Source organism: Cydia strobilella, chromosome 17 (genome assembly GCF_947568885.1).
Source record: "Cydia strobilella chromosome 17, ilCydStro3.1, whole genome shotgun sequence".
NCBI lineage: Eukaryota > Metazoa > Arthropoda > Insecta > Lepidoptera > Tortricidae > Cydia > Cydia strobilella.
In genome coordinates, this window is record NC_086057.1 from 9,284,274 (window position 1) to 9,312,053 (window position 27,780).

Consider the following 27,780-nt stretch of genomic DNA (forward strand, 5'->3'; position numbering starts at 1 on the left):
TTAAGAAATAAAACTTAGTAATTCCAGATGATAATGTTTATAATTAATTTCTTATAGATAAATTAACGTATAAAAACTAAGATCTTTTCACAAATTATCTCATGCAATGAGCTTTATCCTAAAACACAAAAACAAATCATTTCTAGTAACATAACTATAATTATAAAGAAAAACAAGTTCATGCTAGTTACTGACAAGTGACATTTATTATTATTACTAGACCCTATTATCTTGTCGCACTGACATTTCTTTTCAGTAGTGTGAATGTTTTTTTTATCGACTATCTAAATATTGATGTTTATATAATGCAATAAGTATATGCTCAATCTCAATGAAAACTTTTGATCTCACACATCCGGGTTTTTCAAGATGATTTACTCACTTTTCACGTACATTAAAAAACATTGGTAAAAATTGTGTGATGTACGGAACCCTTGAAACGCGAGTCCAACTCGCACTTGACCAGTTTTTTATCATATATATTTTTATCTAAAGTAATATAGTACCTACCTAGTGACACTTTGAAATTATCAGTGACATAATAACTTTAAGTTCTGTGCTATCGACATTTAGATAGTCGATAAAAAAACATTCACACTCTACTGAAAAGCAATGTCAGTGCGACAAGATAATAGGGTCTAATTATAACATGTCTTTACTAAAACAATAAATGAGTAGGTAACAAAAAATATTGTAAGAAAAAACAATGCCTCTGTTGTTATTTGAGGGTTCTTGTGTATTTATAACAAAAACCATTACTCATCCTAGTGAGTCACTTAATTGAAATTAGATAATCCTATCAGAATCAACAGAAAGGTTTTTCATATGAAATCATTAGCAATTCATAGTTACACCTTTTAAATAAAAAATAAAAAAAATAGTATATAAATTAGAGCACTGATTACAACAACCTACCTCATTCTCTCTGAAAAATAAAATCATCTTTGATTGCAATGTATTAAGATCTTAAAAAGAAAAAATATAATAACATAAAAAAGCCTGAAAAAGGAGTCTAAACTTAAAACAATGTCTAAATTGGGAAATAAACATCACACTCTATAGTTACAAATTAGAGAAAATTGACTGTTCTTCTTGAATTAAAATAAAAGTAATCCAAAATGATGAATACAAATAAAATAATAAGCAAGTTCTTCTCAATAATGTAGATTTAGTGGACATGGCCTCATGAGGTTAGCAAATTAGCATAGCATATACTATATCAATTATTTGACAAATATAACAAATTCTGTAACAATTATTCTATTTAAAATGTTATTAAGTGTTATGTAAACAAAATTTCCCTGCTAAAATATTACATTTAACTAAGCTGCTGTTACAAGGGAAATTAAAAATTATATAGTATTCTATCACAATTGTTTCAGACTTTACTTAATATATTTTACAGTTTCCATAAATATTTTTACATAGGCATGTTGGTAAATAATGTTGAGTACGAGACCGCTGTGAAGGGCTCTAATTAACCTTTTCGACGCCGTGTCAAACATAAAAACTGTCACTCGGACGCCACATCACCGAAGTGTCAAAACTGAAATTGAACTTTATGCATATGCACGTAGGTCTATGCTGATTGTGGTCTCTGACGGATTAATCAGTCTTTGGCGTTGGACCTACGGTGTGGATATATCCGTCATTGGCGTCCAAAAGGTTAACAATACAAGTTCCGTCCATCACAGGTTAGGCATCAGTTTTTTAACGAATCACTCAACAGTGGATGTGAGAAACAAACTTGTTTCCTATTAACATTGATATTAAAAAAATAGATATGATTTCTATTATCTAAATATACATGGAAATAGTAAAATAAAAACAATCACAGATAAAGACTTCTAAGTTGACTCCGTCATCCTTTTCTGGAAGCGAGGTATAACATGGAGCTGGTTGCATAAAATCTTGTACTTTATTATGCAATTGGGCACCGATTGTGTATAAATAAATAATAAGCGTACAACATATGTTAATGAATATACATTCCGTGGGGCCGTCAGACAGGGCCTAGCCGCATTACATGAGCAGTAGGTTCCGCGGGTGCAGCCCGTACGCGTACATCGCGTCATCGTAGTCGAGATCTTCCCACCTTTCTTCATCTCCATCTACAAATTGAAATACAAATAATGATATTAATTGCAATATTTTTTTTTCCGGTTTAACAGCTGTCAACGACTTACGTATATTTGTTGTGCTCCTGAGTTATTACAGTTTTATCGCGAAAAAGTAGCCTTTTTAACGAAAAAAGGCCAAAATCACATAAACTAAGTGCAAGTGTATACGTGCAGTGCTGAAAAGTGTCGAAATACATGTAGTACAAGGCAAAAAACCCTTATAAACGTTGATAAAACACATACATAACCATAACTACGTATATCATAACCTTCAAATTGAAACGTCAAAGTGAATGATTGTCAGCACGACTTCCGCTAAGTTTGACGTCTAACGCGGTGTTGCCACATCGCAAAGGAGGCCAGCGCGAAAAAATCTTACATTTTCTTGATTTTCTGGGGAAAAAAAAGTACACAGAAAACTCACTTTAAAAATGGAGCAGCAAATGCAAATGCTATTCCAACAAATAAAGGAAGAGATGGACAAACAAACAATAACTCTAACGAACACAATGGACGCAAAATTAGATCCAATTATCAAAGAAAACCAACAACTTAAAGAAGAAATCACCACTGTTAAAAGCAAAATACGTAACCTGGAAAAAACAACAAAGAAAAGCAACTTTATATTGCATGGCATTGCGGAAACAAATACTGAAAACACTAGTGAACTTTTGGAAAAAGTGACGAGTACCCTGAACACACTAAGTGCAAGTGCCAAGCTAGATACATGGGACAAATGGGATATTAGCAACGTCCAGAGACTTGGAAAAGTGAAAGAAGGCAAGAAACGACCGATTGTGGTCTCTGTTACGTTGGAATGGCGTAAAGTGGAGGTACTGAAGAACAACAAAAAGTTCCCAGAAACGGTGTACGCCACTGATGATTACCCGAAAGAAGTCCTAGAGAAGAGGAGGGAGCTCAAAACCAAAATGCAAGAAGAAATCAACAAAGGGAAAATAGCTTTTATCCGTTATGATATACTCATTGTAAGAGAGCCCACGAACGAAAAAAGGAAGCGAGCCCCAACAAATTCACCAGTGCCTGAGCCTAATATAAACAAAAATATTGACTCCGCTCCAACACCAACAGGCAACCATTCTAAAGTCACAAAAACAAATGCCTTCTCTCAATGGAGATCAAATGCAACACCCACAGCATCCAAAGACTTATAGCAATCAGACACAAACCGGAAGAAAACAAATATAAACAACACACATATAACACAACTCTCTGGTCCCAACCCGGCTGGTCCCCGTGGGACGTCTGACCAAAACCCTCCAATCAAAAAACACATAAACAACAAAGTAAAAGGAAGACAGCTAAGAATATGCACTTACAATGTGAGATCCTTATCATCAGAAGAAAGACTTGTCAAACTTACAAATGCCTTAAAAAACATAAAGTTCGATATTTTAGGAATCGCAGAAACCCGAAGACTAGGATGTGAAATAGAAGAATACCAGGAGTACATCTTCTGCTACATGGGACAAAACAAAGGCCGGCATGGAATTGGCTTCTTGATAAAAAAGAAATTGAAAACAAAGAGTGGCCTTACTACAACTTAAATTTGATAACACAAATATCTTTATAATCCAAGTTTATGCCCCCACAAGTAGCGCAAGTGAAGAAGAAGTAGACATTTTCTATAACGATCTAAGAAAGGCTCACACAATGGCTACAGGTACTACGCTATTAATGGGAGATTTTAATGCAAAGATCGGGAAACCAACAAAAGAAGAAAATGCTATTATGGGTCATCATGGCTATGGGGAAAGGAACAGAAGAGGAGAGCGACTTATAGAACATGCACAAGAGTACCAACTTTCCATAACTAACACCCTCTTCAAAAAAAAGGATAGCCGCAGATGGACATGGGTATCTCCTGACTCTAAAACAAAAAACGAAATTGACTACATTCTGTGTAACAAACCGCACCTAGTAAACAATATAGAGGTATTAAGCAAGATAGAGTTCCCGAGTGACCACAGGCCTATACGAGCGACACTCATACTATCAAGTCAGACGCTAAAAAGAAGAAATTTTCATACGTTGCATAAAACTCTAAAATCCAGTGACGAAATAAATAACTACTTAAGAGAATTAGAAACCAACTTGGACCCCCAAATGGAACCCAATAATGCGCAAGCCTACTACAATATGATAGAAACTGCCATCAAAACAAGCTTAAAGACAGAAGGAAAAACTAATGCAACCAAGGAAAACAAAATATTCAGCAGCCATACTAAGAAATTAATAAAAAGAAGAACAGAGTTAATTCATACCAAAAATAAAAACAGAGCAATAAGGCATGAGCTTAGCACAATATTTAAGCAAGTTAGCAAATCAATCAGAAAAGATTACAGTAACCACAGAAAAGTTATAATAACCCAAAACCTTAAGAGGTTCAGAAGTACGAAACGTGCCTGGTAAGAACTAAAAACATATAACACATGGATACAAAAACTAAAAGAAGATCGAACTGAAACAAAATCGAGAGAAGATGTAATAGACACCGCAACAAATTTCTACAAAAACCTTTACAAAAGAAGAGAGAGTGATGGACAATCAAAACAAACCAGCTACGACAACACAACTTTCAGAGAAGATCTCTGTATACAGGAGAAAGAAGTGTATAAACACATAAAACTCCTAAAGAATGAAAAAAGTCCAGGCCCTGACTCCATAACTAACGAAGCAATAAAAATAGGAGGACCGATACTCCTTAACTACCTAACAAGACTGTTTAATCTAATATTAGACACAGGCGAGATACCTAAGCAGTGGGGAAACTCAGACATAATCCTTATATACAAAAAGGTGACCCCTTGAATATAGGAAATTATAGGCCAATTAGCCTTCTAACTAGCACATACAAGCTATTTACTTCGATCATTCTAAGGAGAATAACCAAAGCAATCGACAATATGCAAGCGGTAGAACAAGCAGGCTTCCGCTCTGGGTTTAGCACTATGGATCACATACACACGTTGGAACAAATATTGGAAAAATATAAAGAGTTTAATGTACCAATTTATATATGCTTCATAGATTACAGCAAGGCCTTCGACACTATAAGCCACAACTCTATATGGAATGCACTGGAATCAGCTCAGGTCAACACTAAATACATCAACATACTCAAAAATGTATACAAAAACTGCACTAGCACAGTGAAACTTGATAAAAGAGGAGAAGAAATAAAAATAGAACGTGGGGTGAGGCAAGGTGACCCTCTCTCACCCAAACTTTTCATCGCTGTGTTAGAAGAAGTATTCAGGAATCTGGACTGGAGAAACACCGGAATAAGGATAAATGGTCGTTACCTAAACCACTTACGATTTGCGGACGACATAGTGCTATTCTCAGAATCCGCCACAAGCCTAGAAAACATGGTAAGGTCACTAACCGAACAAAGCTGTAAAGTTGGACTTGAGATGAATACTAGTAAAACTAAAGTAATGACCAATAGCTATGAAAAACCTATAACTGTGGAAAATAAAACAATTGAGTATGTAAATAGCTACATATACCTAGGAAAGCAGGTATCATTCTCAAAATCAAGCAACGAAGAAGAGGTTACGAGAAGGGCGAATATTACCTGGAATAAGTACTGGTCACTAAAATAAATTCTTAAGGGTGACTACAGTCTGAACCTAAAGAAAGTAGTGAGTGACACATGTCTTCTGCCATGCCTGATCTATGGTTCACAAACATGGGTGTACACAAATAAAGTAAAAGAAAAAATAAGATCAACACAGAGAGCCATGGAAAGGAGTATGATGGGACTCAGGAAGATACAAAAAATAAAACACACAACAATAAGAGAAAAAACAAAGGTTGCTGATGCCCTCACAAGTGCTTTAAAACTTAAATGGGGCTGGGCAGGACATGTAGCCCGAATGACTGACAAAAGGTGGACCAACATAACCACTAAATGGAAAGCACCAGCAGGCAAACGGTCCATAGGAAGACCAAAAAAACGGTGGACAGATGACATAGTCCATACAGCTGGAAAACAATGGATGGAGAAAGCGAAGCATAGCGATGATTGGATAAAATTGGAGGAGGCCTACACCCAAAGAGGGATCCATATAGAAGATAACATTTAAATTACAAATACAAAAACCATATAAAACTTCTTATGGAATAAAGGGCTATAATAATAATTGCAATATTGACCAGTAATCCGGCCGCAGGTACGGGTTGTTCAGGTCCTCCTTGCCTACACCAGTAGGTTAACGGGTAACTGTAGACGTGAGTGAGTAGTTATAGTTACCGGAGCCAAAGAAGTCGTCGAAGTTGTCGTGATCGTAGGGGTCGTCGAGCGAGTCGTCGGAGCTGTCTTCGAAGATGCGGTCCACAAAGTCCGGCCGCAAGTGCGGGTTGCTCAGGTCCTCGGTGCTTACTACCAGTAGCTTGTGCGACGGGTAACTCTGTACATACAACTTACGATTAGCCTGAGCCCAGCCATACAAGAAAAATATCCAAAATTTGAAGTCAGGTCAGTGTTAAGGTACCTCTGCCATGGCCGCGGTGCCTCCCATCCGCAGCATGAGCGGGCGCGGCGTCCGCGCGAGCGTCGCCGTAGCCGCTTCAACCAGCTCTTCTGACACGCTGTCGCAACCGCATACGTCCAGCTCCTGAACACATAACACATAGCCGTATGTTGATGATAATAATCAGTATAAAATTAACCAGTTTTATTGAGAAGAAACCAAAGTCTTTAAACATACATCAATTTACATTAAAATTAACTAAAAAGTAAACTAAACTAAAACCAGTATAAGTAAAGTAAGTAGTATAATCAGTATAATCACAAAACAAAGAAGTAATAGAAATGTAGCGTACGTGTGAAGCGTTAGGATCACGTTTACCACAGGCTATTGTCAGTTCAGTAGCTTAAGCGACGTCAATGTGAAAACAAATCCGTTTATAATTACAAAAATGCCGTATTGCACGAGACGTGCAGCTGACACCTACCTGCAGCTCGGCGCAGGCGTCCAGCACGGCGGCGAAGGGCGCGGCGGTGAGCGAGGCGTTGCCGCGCGCGGTGAGGTGGGCGAGGCGTCAGCAGCGCGCTGTACACGAGACGTGCAGCTGACACCTACCTGCAGCTCGGCGCAGGCGTCCAGCACGGCGGCGAAGGGCGCGGCGGTGAGCGAGGCGTTGCCGCGCGCGGTGAGGTGGGCGAGGCGTCAGCAGCGCGCTGTACACGAGACGTGCAGCTGACACCTACCTGCAGCTCGGCGCAGGCGTCCAGCACGGCGGCGAAGGGCGCGGCGGTGAGCGAGGCGTTGCCGCGCGCGGTGAGGTGGGCGAGGCGTCAGCAGCGCGCTGTACACGAGACGTGCAGCTGACACCTACCTGCAGCTCGGCGCAGGCGTCCAGCACGGCGGCGAAGGGCGTGGCGCTGAGCGAGGCGTTGCCGCGCGCGGTGAGGCTGGCGAGGCGAGCGCACCGCGCGGCGGCCGCGACGCCCGCGTCCGTCAGCAGCGCGATGTACGAGATGTCCAGCTTGCTGAGCGCCGTGCACGAGCGGCATATCGTTAGGATGCCCTCGTCACTCACGCCTGAGGGGTTACAACTTACGATTAATAAATTGCAGGTTATTTTTGGTGTTTAGGTATGCCACTTCCACAATCACTTGTATAAAGGATTGATAAATTAGGACTGTTTATTTTTTTAAATGTGATGTTTTGACTTGTCTGCATATATGGTACTATTATTAGAATGAATGTAAAACAAAAACCTTAAAAGTATAGTGTCAGATAAATAAATAAATATTATAGGGACATTCTTACACAAATTGACTAAGTCCCACAGTAAGCTCAAGAAGGCTTTGTGTTGTGGGTACTCAGACAACGATATATATAATACTTATACAAATACTTAATTACATAGAAAACATCCATGACTCAGAAACAAAAATCTGTGCTCATCACACAAATAAATGCCCTTACCGGAAATCGAACCCAGGACCATCGGTTTCACAGGCAGGGTCACTACCCACTAGGCCAGACCGGTCGTCAAATTAATACCTAATAATTTACTTATAATTTGGCATCGACGCATACGATCTTTGTCAACTTTCATTTGAAATTTCGTGTAAGTATGTATTTTACAAATATTTACGTGTAGAATACATGGGAGGTCCACACGCTATCAAGGTCCTATTCCACGAAACTTAGCAAGAAGTGCAAGAACACACATTTTTTGTCAAATTGTAGACAAAATCGGACCACGAAGTATACGCACTGCTGCTACACAGTGATGCGGTTTGAAATTTGACGACTAGAAGTGCACGTGCATGGTTTTACTGTTGTGGCAAACCTACAAAATGTGATTTTCATTCGATATTTTATCTGATCAGTGCAGGCCGTTGGTTGCAGGTATTTCTAATACCCGCAATGCATTATGATTACGTATTGTATTTCGACAATTCGATTAATAATCGTAAAATATCTGTTTCAACGGCATTTTAATTCCACATTTCATAGAAGTTCGGCCCAGAAAAGATAACAATGTATGACACGATGTGCGCTGTGATCAAATCAACTTCTACCATCAGGCACTTCGCGTATAGCCATAAAACCATACATTTACAAAGACAAATCCTATTCCTCCTGATTCATATTCAGTTCAGTTCAGTTTATTTATTGGTAAAAAGAATTTTACAGGTCACACAGGTACATTTGAAATACGACAGTTATATACAATTAAATATGATTGATAAAATACATTGGTCAGTTTTCAATTTCTTAAATAATCATCGTGCAATAGTTGTGAATACAATAATAATATTTTAAATAATCTCTTTCATAAAATCATCAAAGCGCACACACACAGCGTGTATGGTAATCTGTACTCCAAAAAGTTTAACACACACTCGCTTGGCAGTTTTAGCACGGCTACCTATTATGATTACTGAATAATACAGTAAGCAACGTAAAAAGCGTATGTACACACCGCTTCAATACTAACAGCAACACATTTCACTAATCATAGGATTCATAGGTAGACCTTATCTCGTGGTAATAAGATCTACGTCCAGTCAGCTGTGTTGCCAATGAAACAACGAAATAAGTTATGGATCGATGACACAACGAAGGCTTTTAAAATCTAACATATACTATAATACAAAAAACGTCTAAAGGGCCCTAAGTAGTGTACAGTTGAATCAATTCAGTAAATACTAGTTTTGTGTATTTTCATTACAAGGGATTATGGTTCAAATTATTAATGGATTTCAAAACAAAAGGGGTGTGGGTTAATAGGTACCTTCCTTGGAACTGTGATCCCTCCACGTGTACAAACTCACTTCGATCGTGGGTCATCCAATGGCAAGCCACAGAAAAACAACCCATTTTATTATAGAGATAATATTTTATATCAATTCAGCAAGGAATTTAGTAGAGGGGAGAGAGCATGCCGTTGTCTATTAGTCTGTTACACACTAGCGTTTCTCGTTGGAACAACGGCGGCGGTTTCATACAAAACGGAACGCGGTGTTCTATCGTTTATGAAATTGTCACCGCCGCGTTTCCTGCGAGAAATACCTATGTGAACAGGCTCTTACAATCTCGTTAAGTGAGTGCAGGTAATAGATTGAGATTAGGTATTGAAGCAGCGATACGTAAGAATATATTTATTGGTAATAAATGAAAGTTGGCATTGGTAGTGGCTTAGTGCGACAATACATTGCGTATAACACATGCACATGCAAGCATGCACGTAAACACATGTACGTTTATATACGTTTATAGCTTGGTAGTTCAGTGATTAATCAATTTTAAGAATATTAGTAACATCACAACACAATCAAGCAGACTTTAAAACTACAGGCTACGTTTTTAAAGAATTATGGAGGTGATTCGAATCTAAAGTGAAAGTACAGTTTTCAAATTGCACAACGCATGCACCATACTGGCCCGGCCGAGAATTATAGCCAATGTTCCTGAACTCTGGGACAAAAGTAAAGGGTCATTCTAAAAAGTGTCGGGTACGTGACGCTATTTTTTTTAACACTTCTGATAAAGCTGAGTAGCTGATATTTGGCATGATAACGTTTGATAGCTTAGCTTTAAATTCAACGTTATACATGGTGGCTAAAAAATAAGTGCATTCCCGTTGCCAGGGAGGTTTTGGGATTATACTGAGCAACTTTTACTATGGGACCAACCCCGAATTCGCGAAAAAAAATTGGCTGTTTCATACATTTTGGCTGTATACCACAGATTCTTACAGGTTATTACCTAAGCTAGCTGCCATACGCGTCACGTCCCGTCCCCGACAAAGTAGACCTTTATGTGGAATGCCTCTGAGAGGACAAACAGGTCACGAGGTAACCAACGACAGGTAAAAAACATGTTCGAAAAGAGGTATCCGTCGCAGACATTTTGGGCACATTTGCTCTAACGTTTTGACTCACAGAGCTGACATTGGTATGCAGCATTTGCAGCAGGCATAACAGTATACTGGTATTTATTTTAATGATACCACAAGTGCGGTATCATATTTTGCTTTACTGGATCATAAAATTGTTAGCAAGCAGCTGTCTGATAAATATCACGGATCTGCGACATGGTTTAGTTGGCAGACAGCCACACAGACACAACTAATAAGAATATTATGCTGATCAGTGATCAGTCATCAGTATTGTTCCATTTCTAACCTTATATAAATAGAATAAGGTAAAATATTGTACCATATGAAGATCCTTCAAATAAGAAATTTAAGAAATAAAATGAAGCATAAAGCAATTACCTGGCTGAGGGTTGATCTTTCTAGCATTACAACTCGAGACATTCAAAGACTCCAACTTGCTGCACGTCTGCGCGACCATCTTCAGTATCGCATTATTGATGTAGATATTCCGGCTGAGGTTCAAAACTTTCAACTCGGTCATCTTGGACAATGATTCGCAAAAGTCAATATTGACTTGTGGCGTTGAGCTGACTTCCATAGACGTGTATTCGCTGAGTGATAACTCTTCTAGTTGCGGTAGTTTGTTGAGTATGAGTGGTATGATTTTCCACATGGCGACGGGGCATACATCCAGCCTGAGTGTTTTGAGGTTGGGTAGCGTGTCTATGGCGGCGCATATGACGGTGCCCTGCAGGCTGTAGCAGTTGTAGAAGGAGAGCGTGTGCAGCCACGGCGGGTTGGAGCCCGTGAGGAACAGACCGGTCACGTGCGTGTTGTTGGCTACTGTTATGCTTTCTATGCTCGCTTCGCTTTTCACTATTCGTACTAAACTTGAGTCAGACAGCTGAAACATGTGCGTACATTTTAAAGACGAAAGTATGAATGATTACTATAGGTAATTATAGTGATGAGCATTATTAAGTCAGTGATTGAAGACATTGGGATTGTACTTATAATGATGACGTATTTTACTAATAGTATAACTTACCTTGTTGCAAGATACAAAGGAAAGCGCTTTTAAATATTTACATCCATAAATAAGTGGATTCCAATTTTTTGTATACATCCCGACAACCTGTAACGAGAAAAAAAAACGAAATCAATATGATATATAGGTATGTTCCTCTTTGTTTACAATTAAGCTCTCAGTAAATCAAAACTAAGGAAAATATTTAAAGTTACGTGGCAAAGTGACCAAAGTCCTGTAGAAAACTTTAACATTTTCTTTAAGTCACAGACACAGATGTAATTGTCAGTGATAGAACCAGTCAATGTATCAGCTAGCTAATACCACAATGCCATCACTTTGATCACTTCAAGGGAGCGTGCGTGAACTGTACGGGGTAACACCTTTAGGCATTAATTGTTAAAGTGATCGATTCAGGTCACGAGGTGTCAGATTCTCCAACGAGCATGGTCTCTATATACCAGCCACATGAACCAGAACTTCACCTTGAGCTCCTCCAGGTTGGGGCAGAACTTGCCCACCGTGTGCGCCGTACGGTCGTCGAGTGCCGACCAGTGGTGGTCGATGTGCAGCCGCGTTAGGTTCGGGCCCAATCACTACAGCCTCCCGTGCCTGTTGACTGCCACATAGTACTGTACATCACCTTGAGCTCCTCCAGGTTGGGGCAGAACTTGCCCACCGTGTGCGCCGTGCGGTCGTTGAGCGCCGACCAGTGGTGGTCGATGTGCAGTCGTGTCAGGTTCGGGCCCAATCGCTGCAGCACCCGCCGTAATACCGCCGTCGTTAGTGTCACTGTACCGTGTTGCCACCATGACGTCTTGAATTTTCGAATACCTGGTAAAAATAACATTGACGACTGAATAAACACTGTTGATAATCGTTTTTCCCTATCCGTCATTTTGAGATTTCTGTTTGTCTCTTTTCAAGGGCTACGGCATTCAAGCATCCATAGTAACCGAAATTTCAAAAGACTTGCATTGATGTCTTGTCTGTCACTTATAGGAAAATCAGAGTGAACTGCGGAATAAATTTTGAAACTTTTGTTTAGTGAACTTTACGTCTAATTACTTATTTCGTATGTAACACCACAATACGTATGAATTTCAGTACCTATTGTTCTCCTAAATTAGTCTAACTTCATAATGTTTATTGACAACTATGTTTTATGTTACACATTAGCAATCTTACATTAACGTACAATAAATTTATTAAAATAATGGGTTTATGTTTTAGGAAAACTAGTATCCCTAACGTATGCGGAGTGAAATCTGGATAAAATTCAATGTCGTATTAAATAAAACAATGTGGTTACTTTTCATAAATTTTCATGTATTTTTATAATGTATTTAACAACGTTAAATGCAAGATAAAGTTTACTCAAATGCGAGATTTTTAACGGAAGTTGTGGTACTTTAAAGTCATCGGTGTTGAAAACACACATGTTGGCATTTCTTTTAGTTAAAATTTTATCTTCCTTAAGAAATTTTTTTTAGGAAACTTCGTATGCTCGACATATTTCACATTCTCGTCCGTTGGACCATTGATGTTCTCAAAATAATAGTTACCTTGCCATAAATTTCCATTTTAAGTGACATATGATTAGTCCCCCAAAAATCCCATTACGCAAAAACAGCTGTTTTTTACACATTTTCGTCGGTATGACGTACCCACATTTTCAGTTATTTATTTTTATTTTCGGATACGGTGACCTTAACTTTTCTTGGATGTTTGCCGATGCCCATATCTTCAAGATACTTTTAAACAGTTTCACTGCCACATTTGAATAATCTCATGACCTCTCTGTAAGATTTTGTGACTCAGCGGGCAGTCATTTTCTTCAATCGATCTCTCCCAGGAAACTGGCTAATGCTGGAAGGTTTACCTGAACCAGACTTTATAGCCGTAGTTTTTTTTAAAGAACAAGGATGTAAAAATATTATAAACATATTGTACTTCTAACTCGCTTCTACAAAATGTTCCACTATCTTCTCTTTCGGCCATAGGGAAATAGTACTGGAGAAATTACATACAGTTTCGCGATGGTGTTCTTCTAGATTGACCACAATTTCAAGAGTTACATGTTCAAAACTTTGTCCAGATTTCACTCCGCATACGTTACTAAACCTTACTGAACACAAATACATAAGTTTTATACATATTTCATCATTCGTGTAAAGTCCAATAAGTCATTTGACTCTTGCTACGGCCTTCTAGGGATGGACATAGGTTACTCAATTAATTTGTGGAAATCTACCCCTTGCTATGTTTGGCTAGTGAACTTCTAGGTGACTGATTTAGAATATACAGACATGTCCCCTAACACTTGCGGCATGTTGGCACCCCTGTGAAATAATTACATGGTATGACCGCTATGACATAAAAGTATAACCCTTTGAACACCACGCGTGTGCGGCGCGTCACCGTGAATCTTGTCGCATCGCAATGCACGATGGTTTATATTGGGCGTCATTTGACATGTTTGGCGGTCAGTGTTAGTGTTAAGATATTATCAGAATGTACAAACCATTAGTATGTTCCTGGACCAAGCTCTGCCAGCGCTTGCTCACGCGCTCTGACCGGATCAAGTCTATGATGGGAACGAAGTTGAGCACATGAGCTAGACAGTCCCTGTTCAGTATGTCTAATATTGTGTATGCCTTTTCTGTGCTTTCTTTTTCTTCTGCATTCTAAAACAAAGCGATTTTGAAAACTTAAAGTATACTTTTATAACGTATTATAAAAATGTTTGTTAGACGGTTTTACCGTATATTTAATATAACATAATCTTGTGTTGAAAATCGGGAACAGATTACGTTCCTTTGTGTTACATACCTGTCACGCTATTTCACGCATTTAAAGGAAGAATATGAACGCATGCGTTTATTATTACTTCTTAAAAACTTTAAACCTACGCCGGCGCAAACGCACGTGTCGTCACCTATATTGGTTTTCGAGCCGTGGTAAGAAAATGTGTTTCAGTATTTTGTAGCAAAAAATTTGAAATTTGGATAGCAGTTAAAACTGATGAGCTAACCGTTTTTACGGTTCCGTAATACCCAAAGGGTAAAAACGGGACCCTATTACTTAGACTCCGCTGTCCGTCTGTCTGTCACCAGGCTGTATCTCTTGAACCGTGATAGCTAGTTTTTTTTAAATATTTTTGTTGCAAATCGTTCTTGTTGTTTTAACGAAAGAATTCCTTGGATACTCAACTCAACCCCGTACCGTTCAACAGGTCAATACTGTGGGACTTTCTTGAATCAAGTATTTGGGCCCGATTTGGCTTAAGCAAGCTGATGGCCTGATAACTATCGTGGATCATCTCCAACTATTTTCAAAACAATATTGGGACATTTTATAATTAAACAAAATATGCAAACCGTTTCTTTTAGTGATTGTTGATGTAGATTTATCTGCCGAAAAGTAACCCGTCAGGTAACTGATACCACATTGACTAAATCCCTGGTACACCAGATGTTTAGGGACTCGTCTACATTCTCATTGTTTCATGAGAATTGCAAAGAGATTGCCTTTCAGTAATGGCATAATGTTGTTTAGCAGGTTGTGTCGGAAATTAGTTATTATGCAAGTTTCGTCAACACATGCATATCACACACATATCAAGTTTTTGACAGCAATTTGGTGCCGAAATATTTTTGGTATTCACTTTAATCATAATTTTTTGATCATTTAAAAATGTCTAATTAGTATAATAATTTCGTGATTCTGGCAATTTTTAATGGTGGAGTTATATAAAAAAGCAAATAAGTTGTAAGGCTAGAAAATATTTAAGAAAAAGCACTTTCAATTTGGCAAATCCGTTACGGAGCAGGCCTTATCTAAAAAAAAGTTCTGTAATCTATTGGTTTTTCCACATTAACTTTTTTGTTCAATATCAATATGAAACGGTCTTTATAATTTCCTTTGTGTAATTTTCTTCATTTTTGTGTCACGTTTTTGTGAATATTCCATTATGTTTCGTACACTATTTTTTGCAATTCCCTCTCATAGCAATACTAGTAATTTAACGTTTATGGTGTCATTTCCACGCTTACCAAGTTGGTGCAGTTAGCTTAGTCTGAGTCTTTTATGTATGATGTTATATTTGTTAAACATATAAAAACTCGAAATTTGGCCCCCGAAAACTCCCATACAGCAAATTTCATCGAAAACGTTAGAGCCGTTTCCTAGATCCCCAAAATATATTTTTTTTTATTTAATAAAGTTCTAAACATTAAATAAATAACAGAGTTCCATGTTTCTTTACTGCTAAGCCAGAAATGGCTTGTTTATTTACAGCCAGAGATCGGAAAAATTGTACTACATAGGTATGTTATAATATTCCACACATGTTATATTAGCGTTATTTTTCTTATAAAATATTAATATATATAAACAAGAATTGCATTATTAAAGGCATAAGATTCTGTTTGAACCAGTAGTGGTAGATAATAGAGAAAGTCTTAGAGCATTAAACCAATAGCGGAAGCCGCTCGACCCCAATTACAAAGAAATACCGCAAATAGATGTACAGGTTAGCCGTTTGGCACACGCATACTAGAGGTCAAAACAAAATTTTTGACCCGCAGTTCCTAAAAAAAATTCCCGGGGGGGGGAGAGTGGTAAAACATTATTTTTTTTGTATGGAAAAAAAAATCCAAAACCTATCGTGTGTGGTATCATACGAAAGGGCTTTTTGAGGCGATTTTCTAAACATATTTCACATCATTACATTTCGGCCATATTTTTTTAATTAAAACAAAAAGAATTTTCGAAACATACCAAGTTTGGGCTCCTCCAGATACGATATGGCTGATTTTTTTTTGTACAAATGATACGTGATATCCTCATATCCAACCCCAAGAAAGCAATTTTGAAAATAATATCATTAACATTTTTTTTTAAATTTGTCAATTTTACAAACTGACACAGTTCTACTTCAATACCTATTTTACGAGACTTATGGAACTGTACTGCAGATACGGTACATGTTGAGCCCGTCGATCAGTGCTATGAACAAATTGTTAAAGATGTGTGACACGTATGCGGAGTCTCACGGGCTCATCTATAATATTAAAAAAGTGAGATACTCATCTTCCGAGCTGGTAACAAGACCCTAACAATAGTTGAGCCGGTGACACTCGGCGGTGTTGCCTTGAACAGATCCAATCCACAAGACAAACTAAACACTTCGCATCTTGGACTCACAGGCACAAAGACTCTTGTGTATCTTGTCGCACATCTGTCTGCCGCCAATAAAACCTTGCACGCAGCGACCAGGAAGAAGGCCAAAGAACATGGCTACAAATATGTATGGGTTCGAGATGGCAGAATATACGCTACATTTACATCAGAAACATTGATAGTTTAAGTAAAATAGTGTAGTTATAGTTTAATATTAGGTAATATAGAGCATGTTGTTTAAACCTAAATTGTAACAAATTCGATCTTAAAATCTACTACCAAAACAGTCGCAGCTTGAGGTCAAAAACACATGATTTTTATAGTAATATAGTATGCAACGATTTTGATGTCATTGTACTCACAGAGACTTGGCTAAACAGCTCTGTGCTGAATGGTGAGTTGTTTGATGGCAGGTATGTGGTGTATATAGTGTTGTTAAAAGACTAGTCTTTAAGACTTTAGAACCTTAACGACTCGCGAACCTTTAAGGCTCAAGCTTTGAAAGCTAGAGCGTTAAAGGTTTGCTCACAAAGCGGTTTAGAACCTTAACGACTCAAACTTTTAAGACTTGTCAAAATTAAGTCTGTAAGACTCGGGCCTCATAGGAAACTCTAGCTTTTTAACTTAAGCTCAAGCCCCCGAACCTTAAAAGCTTGTGTCAAGCTTAGAGCTCATACGTTGAGCTCTCTTTGCAGAAATTATTTTTGTGTAGAGAATTTACGAATATTATAATATACCTATCTATATCGGAAGAGTAACATAACATCAGTTAACGCATTTACTGCCTGCAACGTATACAGGGTGGACCATTTAGAACCGTGATTCCGTTGCGTATGTACATCCAGATACATTTTCTATGAAACTATATTTTAAAATTTTCCCGTTCCGTTCCGTCCTATATGAGTGAGTCATAAGAAATAAAAATAAAAAGTATTTAAAAAAATATTTATTACTTAATTAAGACTGGGTGATTACTTGAACCGCTTGAACGTTTTAACTTTTAACCGCCTCCGCTATTGACTAATTCATGAACGCAAACTATAAGGGTTCCTAGTTGACTATACGGAACTCTAAAAACGCGATAAGTCATAATTATCATTTTCTGTTTTTCCCTATTTCACAAAAACGTATTAAATTTCACCCTACCCTATAGCATAGGTTGATCTTATTTGTTAAAAGCTTTTTCACATCACCTATTCGAAAAGGGAACTTTTCTTCCCTGCTAGGAGGGATCAAAGTGGCACTTTTCTGTTCAAGGACATTTTGTTGCCAGTATGAAATATTGACACAAAGACATATGAAATTAGTATGCATATAATCGATTACAATTTCTTTATAATCGATTACGTGCATACAATTTTCTAACTTAAATAATATTTTGTTGTAATTGTAAACAATAAATGTAATTAGCATATTTTAAATTAATTAATAGCATATTAAAATTAAGTAAATTCATTAATTAGCGTAATATTTACAAAGAAACGTAAAAAACATTCGTTTAATAATTTAATTTTTATTTTGACATTTTAGGTCTCCTTAAACGCAGCCATACTTGTCTATGCAATTTAAAAAGTTAATATTTAAAAAGTTTTGTACAAATATTTCCCAAAGCATAATTATGCGGTTCTGTATTGTGTATAAATTTGTAAATACTTAGTTTAAATCAATAACTTTATAATAATAAATATAAGTGATATCAGTCTTCATAGTGTTCTTCCGAAGATTTGGTTCAAAGGGGTAAGAGCTAATTTGTTACCAGAAAAATCTACAAAAATAATGTACTTGATTTTCATTGTATCATTTTAGGTGTTTGCTGCTGTCTTTGAAAAGATATAAGGTACATAATTATGAGCTGTAGGTACTTTTAATTTGTCAGTACAGTCCAGGCGCGGATCCAGGATTTCATTCAGGGGGGGGGGGGGGGGGGGGGCAAATTCTTGCCAAATTACAAAAATGGTAGAAATAAATCGTAGGTATAAGGATTGGGGTTTGTAAAAAAAATTAAACTAACAACAAAATAAAAGTTAATTTATCAAGACGAGACGATTCCTATGAGTGTATAAAATCAAAAGCGTTGTGTTATTGTATATGTATACTCATACTCGTATATCCGTCGAAAAGTTTACGTAATTTCTCTTCGCGCGGCTTGCGGGCACTGTTTTGTCAAAATCCGAGCGGAGCCGCGGGTTCATGGAAACTATTTGTTGTACTCATATTTAAGTACGTAGGGTGGGCATTTTTTTCCAATTGAAAATGAAAAAAATAAATAAAGTTTATTGGGTAAATTTAAACATACAGTAAATCACGACCCTGTGTCCTGAGCTAGGAAACCCTGTATTACAGGACCCAGTTTAGTCAATTGTTGAAAAATTGCACCGAGTCTTGTGTCAGGGGTTCGGGGGGGGGGGGGGGGGGCAATTGCCCCTAGTGCCCCCCCCCTGTATCCGCGCCTGGTACAGTCACGTCTGAAAATATCGATACGGACAAAGTGCCAGAAGTATGTACCTATACTAAGGTCGTGTATACATATTTTTGGCACTTTGTCCGTATCGATCTTTGCTTAAAATAATAATGTTTTGAAACCTAATATATGTATGTAATTTCCTCATAGGTGATGTGAAAAGCAGTATGTGTCACATGGTAGCAAAATTATTTTCACCTTGGGCGTTAACACTTGAATCCCTCACTACACTCAGGATTCTATGTTAGAATCCCTCGCTACGCTCAGGATTCTATTATAGAATCCTTCGCTTCGTTTAGGATTCAATTGTACGCCCTCGCCGTAAATATGTCATTTTGCTCCCTTGTGACACAATCTACTATTACTTTTTGCTCCAAACCTTTACTGCTAAAAACCTTCAAAGCCTAGGAGGCTTTAAAGCTTGAGGCCAAAAGACTCGAGGTTTCTTTGCTCGTAAGCAGCAACACGAACACTTAGTTCGAGTCGTTAAGGTTCCGAGGCTTTAAGGTTTGAGGCTTCAAGGCTCCGCAGTCGGGACTCAAGTCTTGTAGTTTACGCCTCAAAGCTTAAATCCACAACACTAGGTGTATAGGAGAGACAGGGAGCAGGTGAGTTTTCAGAGCGGTCGAGAGGGGGGTGGGGTACTTATAGCTGTACATAAACAATTCATGTCACAAAGAAGCTCTAATTGGGAGAGCGGTTATGAAGATCTGTGGGTTATTATTGATATTCCTGTCGCGGGACCTCGCCATCAGATTTCTCTCTGTGCGGCTTACTTGCTTCCACCTGTTCTACGTTCTAACCTTGCACAATTACTGGACCACTATAATTCACTTCTTGAAGATATGTCACTTCAGATATGTATAATGATGGGTTATTTTAACTTGGGTAACATAAATTGGATTCTAGCAAATGATGAAACTAGTAATTACACTCCTCCTAACTTTTGTGATATGCTTATTGACTTCATTCATGTCAACAAACTACGACAGTATAATTACGTGTCTAACTGCTCTGGTCGTGTTCTTGACTTGGTCATGTCCACAATAAAAACTTGTAGTGTCCTTGAAAGTACATGTCCTCTAAGCAACATTGATCGGTATCATCCCCCGCTAGATATCACGATTAGGTTCGTCAAAGAATGTAAACTTCCCTACAATAGTGAAAGTGAAACCTAATTACTATAAGGCTAATTATGAATTAATATCCAAAGACCTAAACACTTATGATTGGGACAAATTATTTGGCAATGTTAATGTGGAGAGAATGGTTGGTATTTTCTATGAACTTCTTGATAGAGTGATCAAAGACCATGTGCCACTGACTAAATTAAAAAAACAAACATTCCTTCCATGGTTTGACTGTAAGTTAAGGAAAGTGTCAAATGAAAAAAATAAAATCAGAATGCGATATAAAAAATATAAAAATCCACTGGACGCTTTAGAACTTAAATTAATTAATACACGTCTGAATAAATTAGCAAAGGCAAGATACAATGACTACATTAATAAAACTGAGGACCGACTAAGGGAAAATCCCAAGTTGTTCTGGACACATGTGAAATGTAAGCGCGGAGGGTCAAGTGTGTATCCAGCAGTTATGTCTATAATGGGTCAAGTACTACTTCAAATAGCAATGAAATATGCGAACTGTTTGCCAGGTCGACGACCGATGCGATTCAGGCCGTCAGAATTATTATGGAGAAGCACTTTCTCAACCGTGAAGACCTACACCTTGTATTTATTGACCTGGAGAAGGCATTTGACCGCGTGCCTAGAAAGCTCATCTGGCAAGCTATGAGAGCTCAAGGAATACCGGACTCTCTCATCAGCTTAATCCAAGACATGTACGACTCACGACATAAGCACGAGGGTCAGAAGCCCGGCGGGAGTCAGCGAACCGTTTGCGGTAAACGTAGGAGTCCATCAAGGATCTGCACTAAGTCCACTACTATTTAACTTGGTAATGGACTTCCTAACCAGGAGTATTCAATCTCCTCTTCCATGGTGCCTGCTGTATGCCGACGACGTTGTGCTGGTCGATAAGTGTGCACAACATCTACAAGAAACCTTGGAAACATGGAGACACGCACTGGAAAGCAATGGTTTGCGTATCAGCAGAAGCAAGACTGAGCACATGGAATGCCTATTCAGCACTGGCACCTCGCATCCATGCACCATAAACCTCCAGGGAAGTCCTCTACCAAAAGTGCACCAGTTCAAATACCTTGGGTCGATGCTCTCAGCGGATGCCACTATTGAAACCGACGTCACACACCGAGTCAATGTTGCTTGGCAAAGATGGCGAGATCTCACGGGGGTTCTGTGTGACCGAAGAATGCCGATCAAGATCAAAGGCAAAGTGTATAAAACGACAATAAGACCTGCCTTAACATATGGTGCTGAGTGCTGGGCGCTGAAAAAGGTGCACGAACAGAAAGTCCATACCAACGAAATGAGGATGCTGAGATGGGCTGCGGGTGTAACTAGACTTGATAAAGTGCGTAACGAGCACATCAGAGGAAGTTTCAAAATACCGCCCATCACTGAGAAACTCTCCGAACAGAGGCTGAGGTGGTATGGACATATTATGAAGCGTGGCGATGACCATGTCGTGAAAAAGGCGCTGGCCCTTCAGGAAACCAAAAGAGGACCAGGGCGCCGGCCTGCTACTTGGTGGTCCACCGTGTCAAAGGATTTAGAACGAGCCCAATTAAATCCACAGACAACCCAGGACAGACGGTCCTGGCGCATGAGAACGAGGAGAGCCGACCCCAAATAATGGGATAAAGGCAAAGACGAAGAAGAAGAAGATGCGAACTGTTTGCATCTTACTTTTCAACTGTATATGCAAAGGAAGTTACAACCAGTAATCATGATATTGGTGACCAACAGTCACTAGGACCTCTTATAACAGCCTTCACTTTGTTGCTCCTATCATTACTGAAGACGGGCTCTTAAAAAAACTCAAGGGAATTGATAGGAAAAAAGGCGCTGGGCCAGACGGAATTCCACCGATTTTCATACATTCATGTGCGTCGGCGTTAGTTAATATTTAATAAATCTCTGGCAACGGGAGAGTTTCCGTCACAATGGAAGACAACAAAGGTGGTGCCTGTGTACAAGTCTGGTGATGACACTACAATTTCGAACTATAGACCTATATCCATACTTAGTTCGTTTACGAAATTTTTTGAGTCCCTTGTCTGCCCGCTTGTTCAAAAACATTTCAAAATGTACATAAACGATTTCCAACATGGATTTGTCAGTGGTAGGTCTACTGCTTCTAACTTAATATCATTTACAGAGTTTCTCTCTAATGCAATGAACTCCGGCAAGCAAACAGATGTAATATACACAGATTTTAGTAAGGCCTTCGATAAAGTTTGCCACAATATCTTACTAACGAAGTTATCGGCATATGGTTTTCATTCGTTATTGCCTTGGTTTGAATTTGAAAAAAAAAACAGAGTATCCAGTTTAAAATACCTGGGACATATAATCACCGAGAATCTAAAGGACGATGCGGATATTGAGAGGAAACGCAGAACACTGGCAGTAAGAGCTAATATGTTGATTAGCAGGTTTACGCGTTGTACAGTGGAGGTCAATAAAACATTGTTCATGTCGTATTGCCAAGCATTCAGATCATTCTACACGTGCAGCCTGTGGATCAATTATACGTACGAAGCGTGCTTACAGTGTTCTGCGTGTCCAGTTCAATAACGGCTTCAGGATGCTGTTGGGGCTACCACGCTTTTGCAGTGCATCAGGCATGTTTGCGGAAGCACGAATGGACGATTGTCATGCCATAATGAGAAAAAGAATCGCCTCTCAAATGTATCGCCTGCGGGGTAGCACCAACAGCTTGCTGGTAGATATAGCCGAGAGGTGGGATTGTCCGTTTTTTAGCCACTGGGCGTCGGCTCATCGTCCTGTTTACCGGGACCCCAAATAAGTTTTAAAAAAACTGTTATACCTAGGTTAAGATGTACTACCCCTAATATTATAAGTCTGTATATAACTAACAATCTATGGGCAATCTGGCCTGAAATAAAGAATTTAATAATAATAATAATAATAAGGGTCCGCCTACTGCTCACCACACACCGTATGCTACACCCACGCTCGTCTGTTATGAGATTGTACATCCCACGGAAGTGTGGAGGTCAAGGCTTCCTTAACGCTAAAGATCTCCACAACCGGGAGGTGTGCAATCTTAGGAATTATTTCCCTAACAACGAGTGTGGGATGCATCGTGATGTGGTGGCAGTGGACAGGAACTTTACGCCGCTCTCCTTGGCTAACGAGAACTGGCACAAACCTGTGGTACAAAGTATTGCGGACCGCAGGGCGGTATGGGAGAGTAAGGTGCTACACGGGCGGTTCTACAAGGCCCTCACGGGACCCGATGTAGACCTGCTCGCGTCGGTGAACTGGTTACGATTCGGGGACCTCTTCGGAGAAACCGAAGGTTTTGGCTGTGCAATTGCGGACGAAGTTATGATGACGAACAACTATCGGAAATATATCCTGAAGGACGGTACGGTCGACATTTGTCGGGCATGCCGCCGTCCCGGAGAGTCACTCAGGCTTATCATTTCCGGTTGTTCTCATCTTGCTAACGGCGAGTACTTGCACAGACATAATCTCGTAGCCAGAATTATTCACCAGCAACTTGCTCTTCTATACGGCCTTGTTGACCGCGAAGTACCGTACTACAAGTATTTACCTGTGCCAGTTCTCGAGAATGGTCGTGCCACGCTCTATTGGGATCGATCTATCATCATTGACAGGACTATTGTAGCCAATAAGCCTGACATTGTGATAATAGATCGTTCGCAACGCCGGGCCGTGCTCGTCGACATCACCATCCCGCATGATGAGAATCTCGTGAAGGCCGAGAAGGACAAGTCCAGTAAGTACCTAGACTTGGCTCACGAGATAACCGCCATGTGGGATGTTGATTCGACAATCATTGTCCCGATAGTCGTTTCAGCGAACGGTCTCATAGCGAAGTCTCGACCAACACCTTGAGAGACTCTCGCTAGGTGGTTGGATCAAGGGTCAGATGCAGAAGGCGGTGATCTTGGACACGGCGCGGATAGTCCGCCGGTTCCTCTCTCTGCGGCCCTGACCACCGGCAGCTTGGGCCCTGCCCCGCTGCTGGCGGCACCCTAGGTTAGGTTTTTTATAATATGTTTATATGTATTTTGTATTGTTTTTATACGTGTTTTTGTATTTTATTTTTATATCCATATTATAAAATAACCTAACCCAAGATATAAAAGGAATAAATTAATAATAATAATAATTAATCATAAAATGATACGTAATATCCATAATATCGAACGGGAAATACCTCTTTAGCCCTTTAACTGCGCCTTTTCATCGGTTGGTATAGTTTGTTTTGTTTTTGACACAAAATATCAAGATTGTATCCTTCAGATACGATATATGTGGTATCATTCAGGTTTTGGATTTTTTTTTCCATACAAAAAAAATAATTTTAGGAACTGCGGGGTCAAAAAAATTGTTTTGACCTCTAGTATGCGTGTGCCAAACGGCTAACCTGTACATCGATTTGCGGTTTTTTTTAATTCGAACGGGTTACACTACAACCATATACCATGTAAGGGTTCATCCATTAATTACGTTACACGAATATTGAGGTTTTTTGACCCCTCCCCCCCTCCTTGTCACACTTGGTCACATTTGGCAAATTCAATGAAATCGGCAAATCGAATTAAGTATTATTAATATTTTATCAAAATATTTTTGACAAAAGTATTCTTAGTAATTTTATAATCCAAAACTGATTAAATTAAACGATGAAAAACGATTATTGTTTCAAAAACTAGTTATTTAACTGTACAGCAAATAAAATAATTTAAATAAGTTATAGTGACGTCACAAAGTTTGCGACCCCCCCCTTCCCCTTGTCACACTGTCATGTGTCACATTTTCTAGATGATATAGCAAGACAAAACAAAATTGTTGACTTACTGCCTCTGCATTATTATCCTGTGTTCCAGCTTCACCACTATCAGTTGAAGATTCCAGGGGAACTTCGCCTGTAACAAAGAATTAGTTTAATGGTGGATGGTGCCTGTTTAATAGGCTTGTGTAGTATGTACTAAAATCAAAAAGACACGATTCCCTCCACTGTACTAGACCGAACTATTCCCTAATGATTCTGCTCTTAGTACGTTTTAGTACACTACACGCGAACCACCAGAATAGGAGTGAGGACTGAGGAGTGACAATGACAGAAAAGTGATCAGACTCATCCGACCGAACTAAAACTAAATGTCGACTCTCTCTGTGTACTACTGTACTAAAAGACCGAACTAGTACAGTTGTGAGATTGTACTAGTTGGGAGCGATCTTTTCAGTGAACGAGCATGCACAACTCTAATGTTTAATGAACTATTGAAACTGCAAGGTGACCAAATCAGTCTATACTGAAGGGGTTGCACATAAAACACTGGTTTTGATGTTCATTTCAGGTAGTTCAGACACCTCTCATCAAGAATAATGGGGTGGACCAAAAAAATTTTTTTTTGTGTTGATTCCTATCATTATTCAAGGATCTATAGTTTCAGAGGTTTTAATACACGATTTTAACATTCTACATCAACATCTCACTCATCATCTACATAGCGCATAGAGTTTACAATTTTGGAAACCTGGAACAAAACTGGAAATTTTAATTTGAATATATATTTAGTTTTCATGAGGTTTTTTTTTAAATATTATTATATCGCGATATTATCACCAAAATTTGGGAGAGCACATGTGCTTACGTACCTGACAAATTCAGACTGGTTTTGTAGGGGTACCCTCATATTTCAATACACTACAAATATGATTCGGGCAATAAGGCCCATATAAAAATAAATAATAAGAATAATACGCTACTGCCATATTGCCGGTTGCTAGATTTCCATGTGACTTGGCCATCAGCATCCTCGGCAGGTTGGTGCCAGCTGTCCGCGGGAGACGTTTTGAGCTTGTAACCTTTCAGTATCTTCTCCTGATCTGGTGCCATGAGTGCTCTGTAACAAGTATTTTTAGAAATATATGGAAAACCACAAATTAATTTTACATTTAATTATTTTCATGCTTGTGACTGAGGATCACAACCATATGATTTGAACTTTCACAATTTTTAGTCATTATTATTCACAACGACGGGACTTAATCGCGTAAAATAAGTTTTAAATTAACCTCCAACGTTTCGAGGAAGGAGTTGTCCCCGTGGTCTCGGAGAAGACTGGCTCAAGTTGACATCAACATCTTCTAGGTGTGCGAGTTTTTCGAACTACCCGCACTTGGTCTTGTTTATTAACTTGAACGTTTTGCGCACTAGGGATGTCACCGGGTCGACACACAACACTCACAATATTCGATTTTTCATCTTTCGATATTTGTTTTCGCTTACACTTACTAGTTTAAGTAAGTGTAAGCGAAAGTAAGGATTTAATATAAGGTGTTTCCATTTGTTTTGTTATCTGTGTTGACTAAACTTATGTTGATTGATTGTACTTACTTGTGTGCATCTGCGGGATCACTGAAGGTCACAAATGCATATGTAGGAGTTGGAGTCCTGTTGGGGCCCCGGTCTCCCATTCGCAGCCAACAGCTTTTGATGAACCCATATTGAGCAAACACTCCAAACAGCTCTGTCCGTGATGTCTACAAATATATTATTGAATAGTAGAGAAGGATCCCAGATTGTTGACATTGTAAAAGATAAAGAAAATGAACTTTTTGTACATAGAATAGTAAGTAATTGTGCTGTAACTTTAACACTTTAATAGCATTACCTTTGGGGGTAGGTTTGAAACGTACAACTTCCTAATGGGTATACCATCTTCCGTATGAGTGGGTACACTTCGTAAACCGTATGGTGTTATATCAAGATTTGAATTTAGGGCATCTGAAAAGAAACAAGTTTTATATTCCATGACCAAGCCAGCTGGTCAAGAAGATGCGTTATGGAAGGTACATATAAGTTATTGACGTACAAATTTCACGGCGCGCGACGCCGACGTGAAGTAACTCTCCTAAGACTCGTGCCTCCTCGAGCGCGAGCGCCTCCTCTGCAAGCCCATCCTCGAATTCCCACATAGTGAACTGTATACAATTAACAGCTAAATCGTACACTTCGTACAGTTACTTTCAGATTTAATAAGTAAACATTATAATACTGTACTGGCATGAACACAAAAAATTTAAGGAAATAACTCGAAATAAAATTGATAATCGCAAAATGCAGTCAGTCAACATACAATACAACGGTCTCCGCAGTTTTTTTATAATAAATATTGCCAGGATTACAAAATACTACCCAACTGACGTGACATAAAAAATGAAGGAAGATATAGTTGGTCAAACCAAATTGTCAGTAAATAAAAACAAAAAAAAACTATTCTCATCCTTTTCTTTTGTGTGCTAGTACTAGTGTAAGACAAAGATAGTATGATGCTCTCTGTCTATGTTTGAAATGAGACAGTCCTTTGACAAACTATAGTAAAAAGCTTGTAGTATTTAAAGTGTAATCATTATTTCAGTATATTTTATTCAATTATAATACTGTAATTTTACTTTTACTGAGAAAAT

At 38.7% G+C, this 27,780-nt stretch overlaps 1 protein-coding gene across 1 annotated transcript; it reads right to left on the minus strand.

The window, feature by feature from the left end:
• Window positions 1-21: 21 nt before the first annotated feature.
• LOC134748981 (uncharacterized) lies at window positions 22-27,466 on the minus strand. The gene is made up of 15 exons (XM_063683854.1): window positions 27,186-27,466; window positions 26,985-27,097; window positions 26,708-26,853; window positions 26,077-26,213; window positions 25,162-25,229; window positions 14,036-14,198; window positions 12,155-12,345; window positions 11,533-11,619; window positions 10,884-11,388; window positions 9,399-9,437; window positions 7,485-7,690; window positions 6,638-6,760; window positions 6,397-6,553; window positions 1,672-2,111; window positions 22-1,482 (listed from the first exon to the last, which is right to left on the minus strand). The coding sequence occupies exons 1-14, from the start codon at window positions 27,286-27,288 to the stop codon at window positions 2,023-2,025; spliced, it is 2,127 nt and encodes a 708-aa protein (XP_063539924.1). The 5' UTR covers window positions 27,289-27,466; the 3' UTR covers window positions 22-1,482; window positions 1,672-2,022.
• Between the last annotated feature and the right edge of the window lie 314 nt (window positions 27,467-27,780).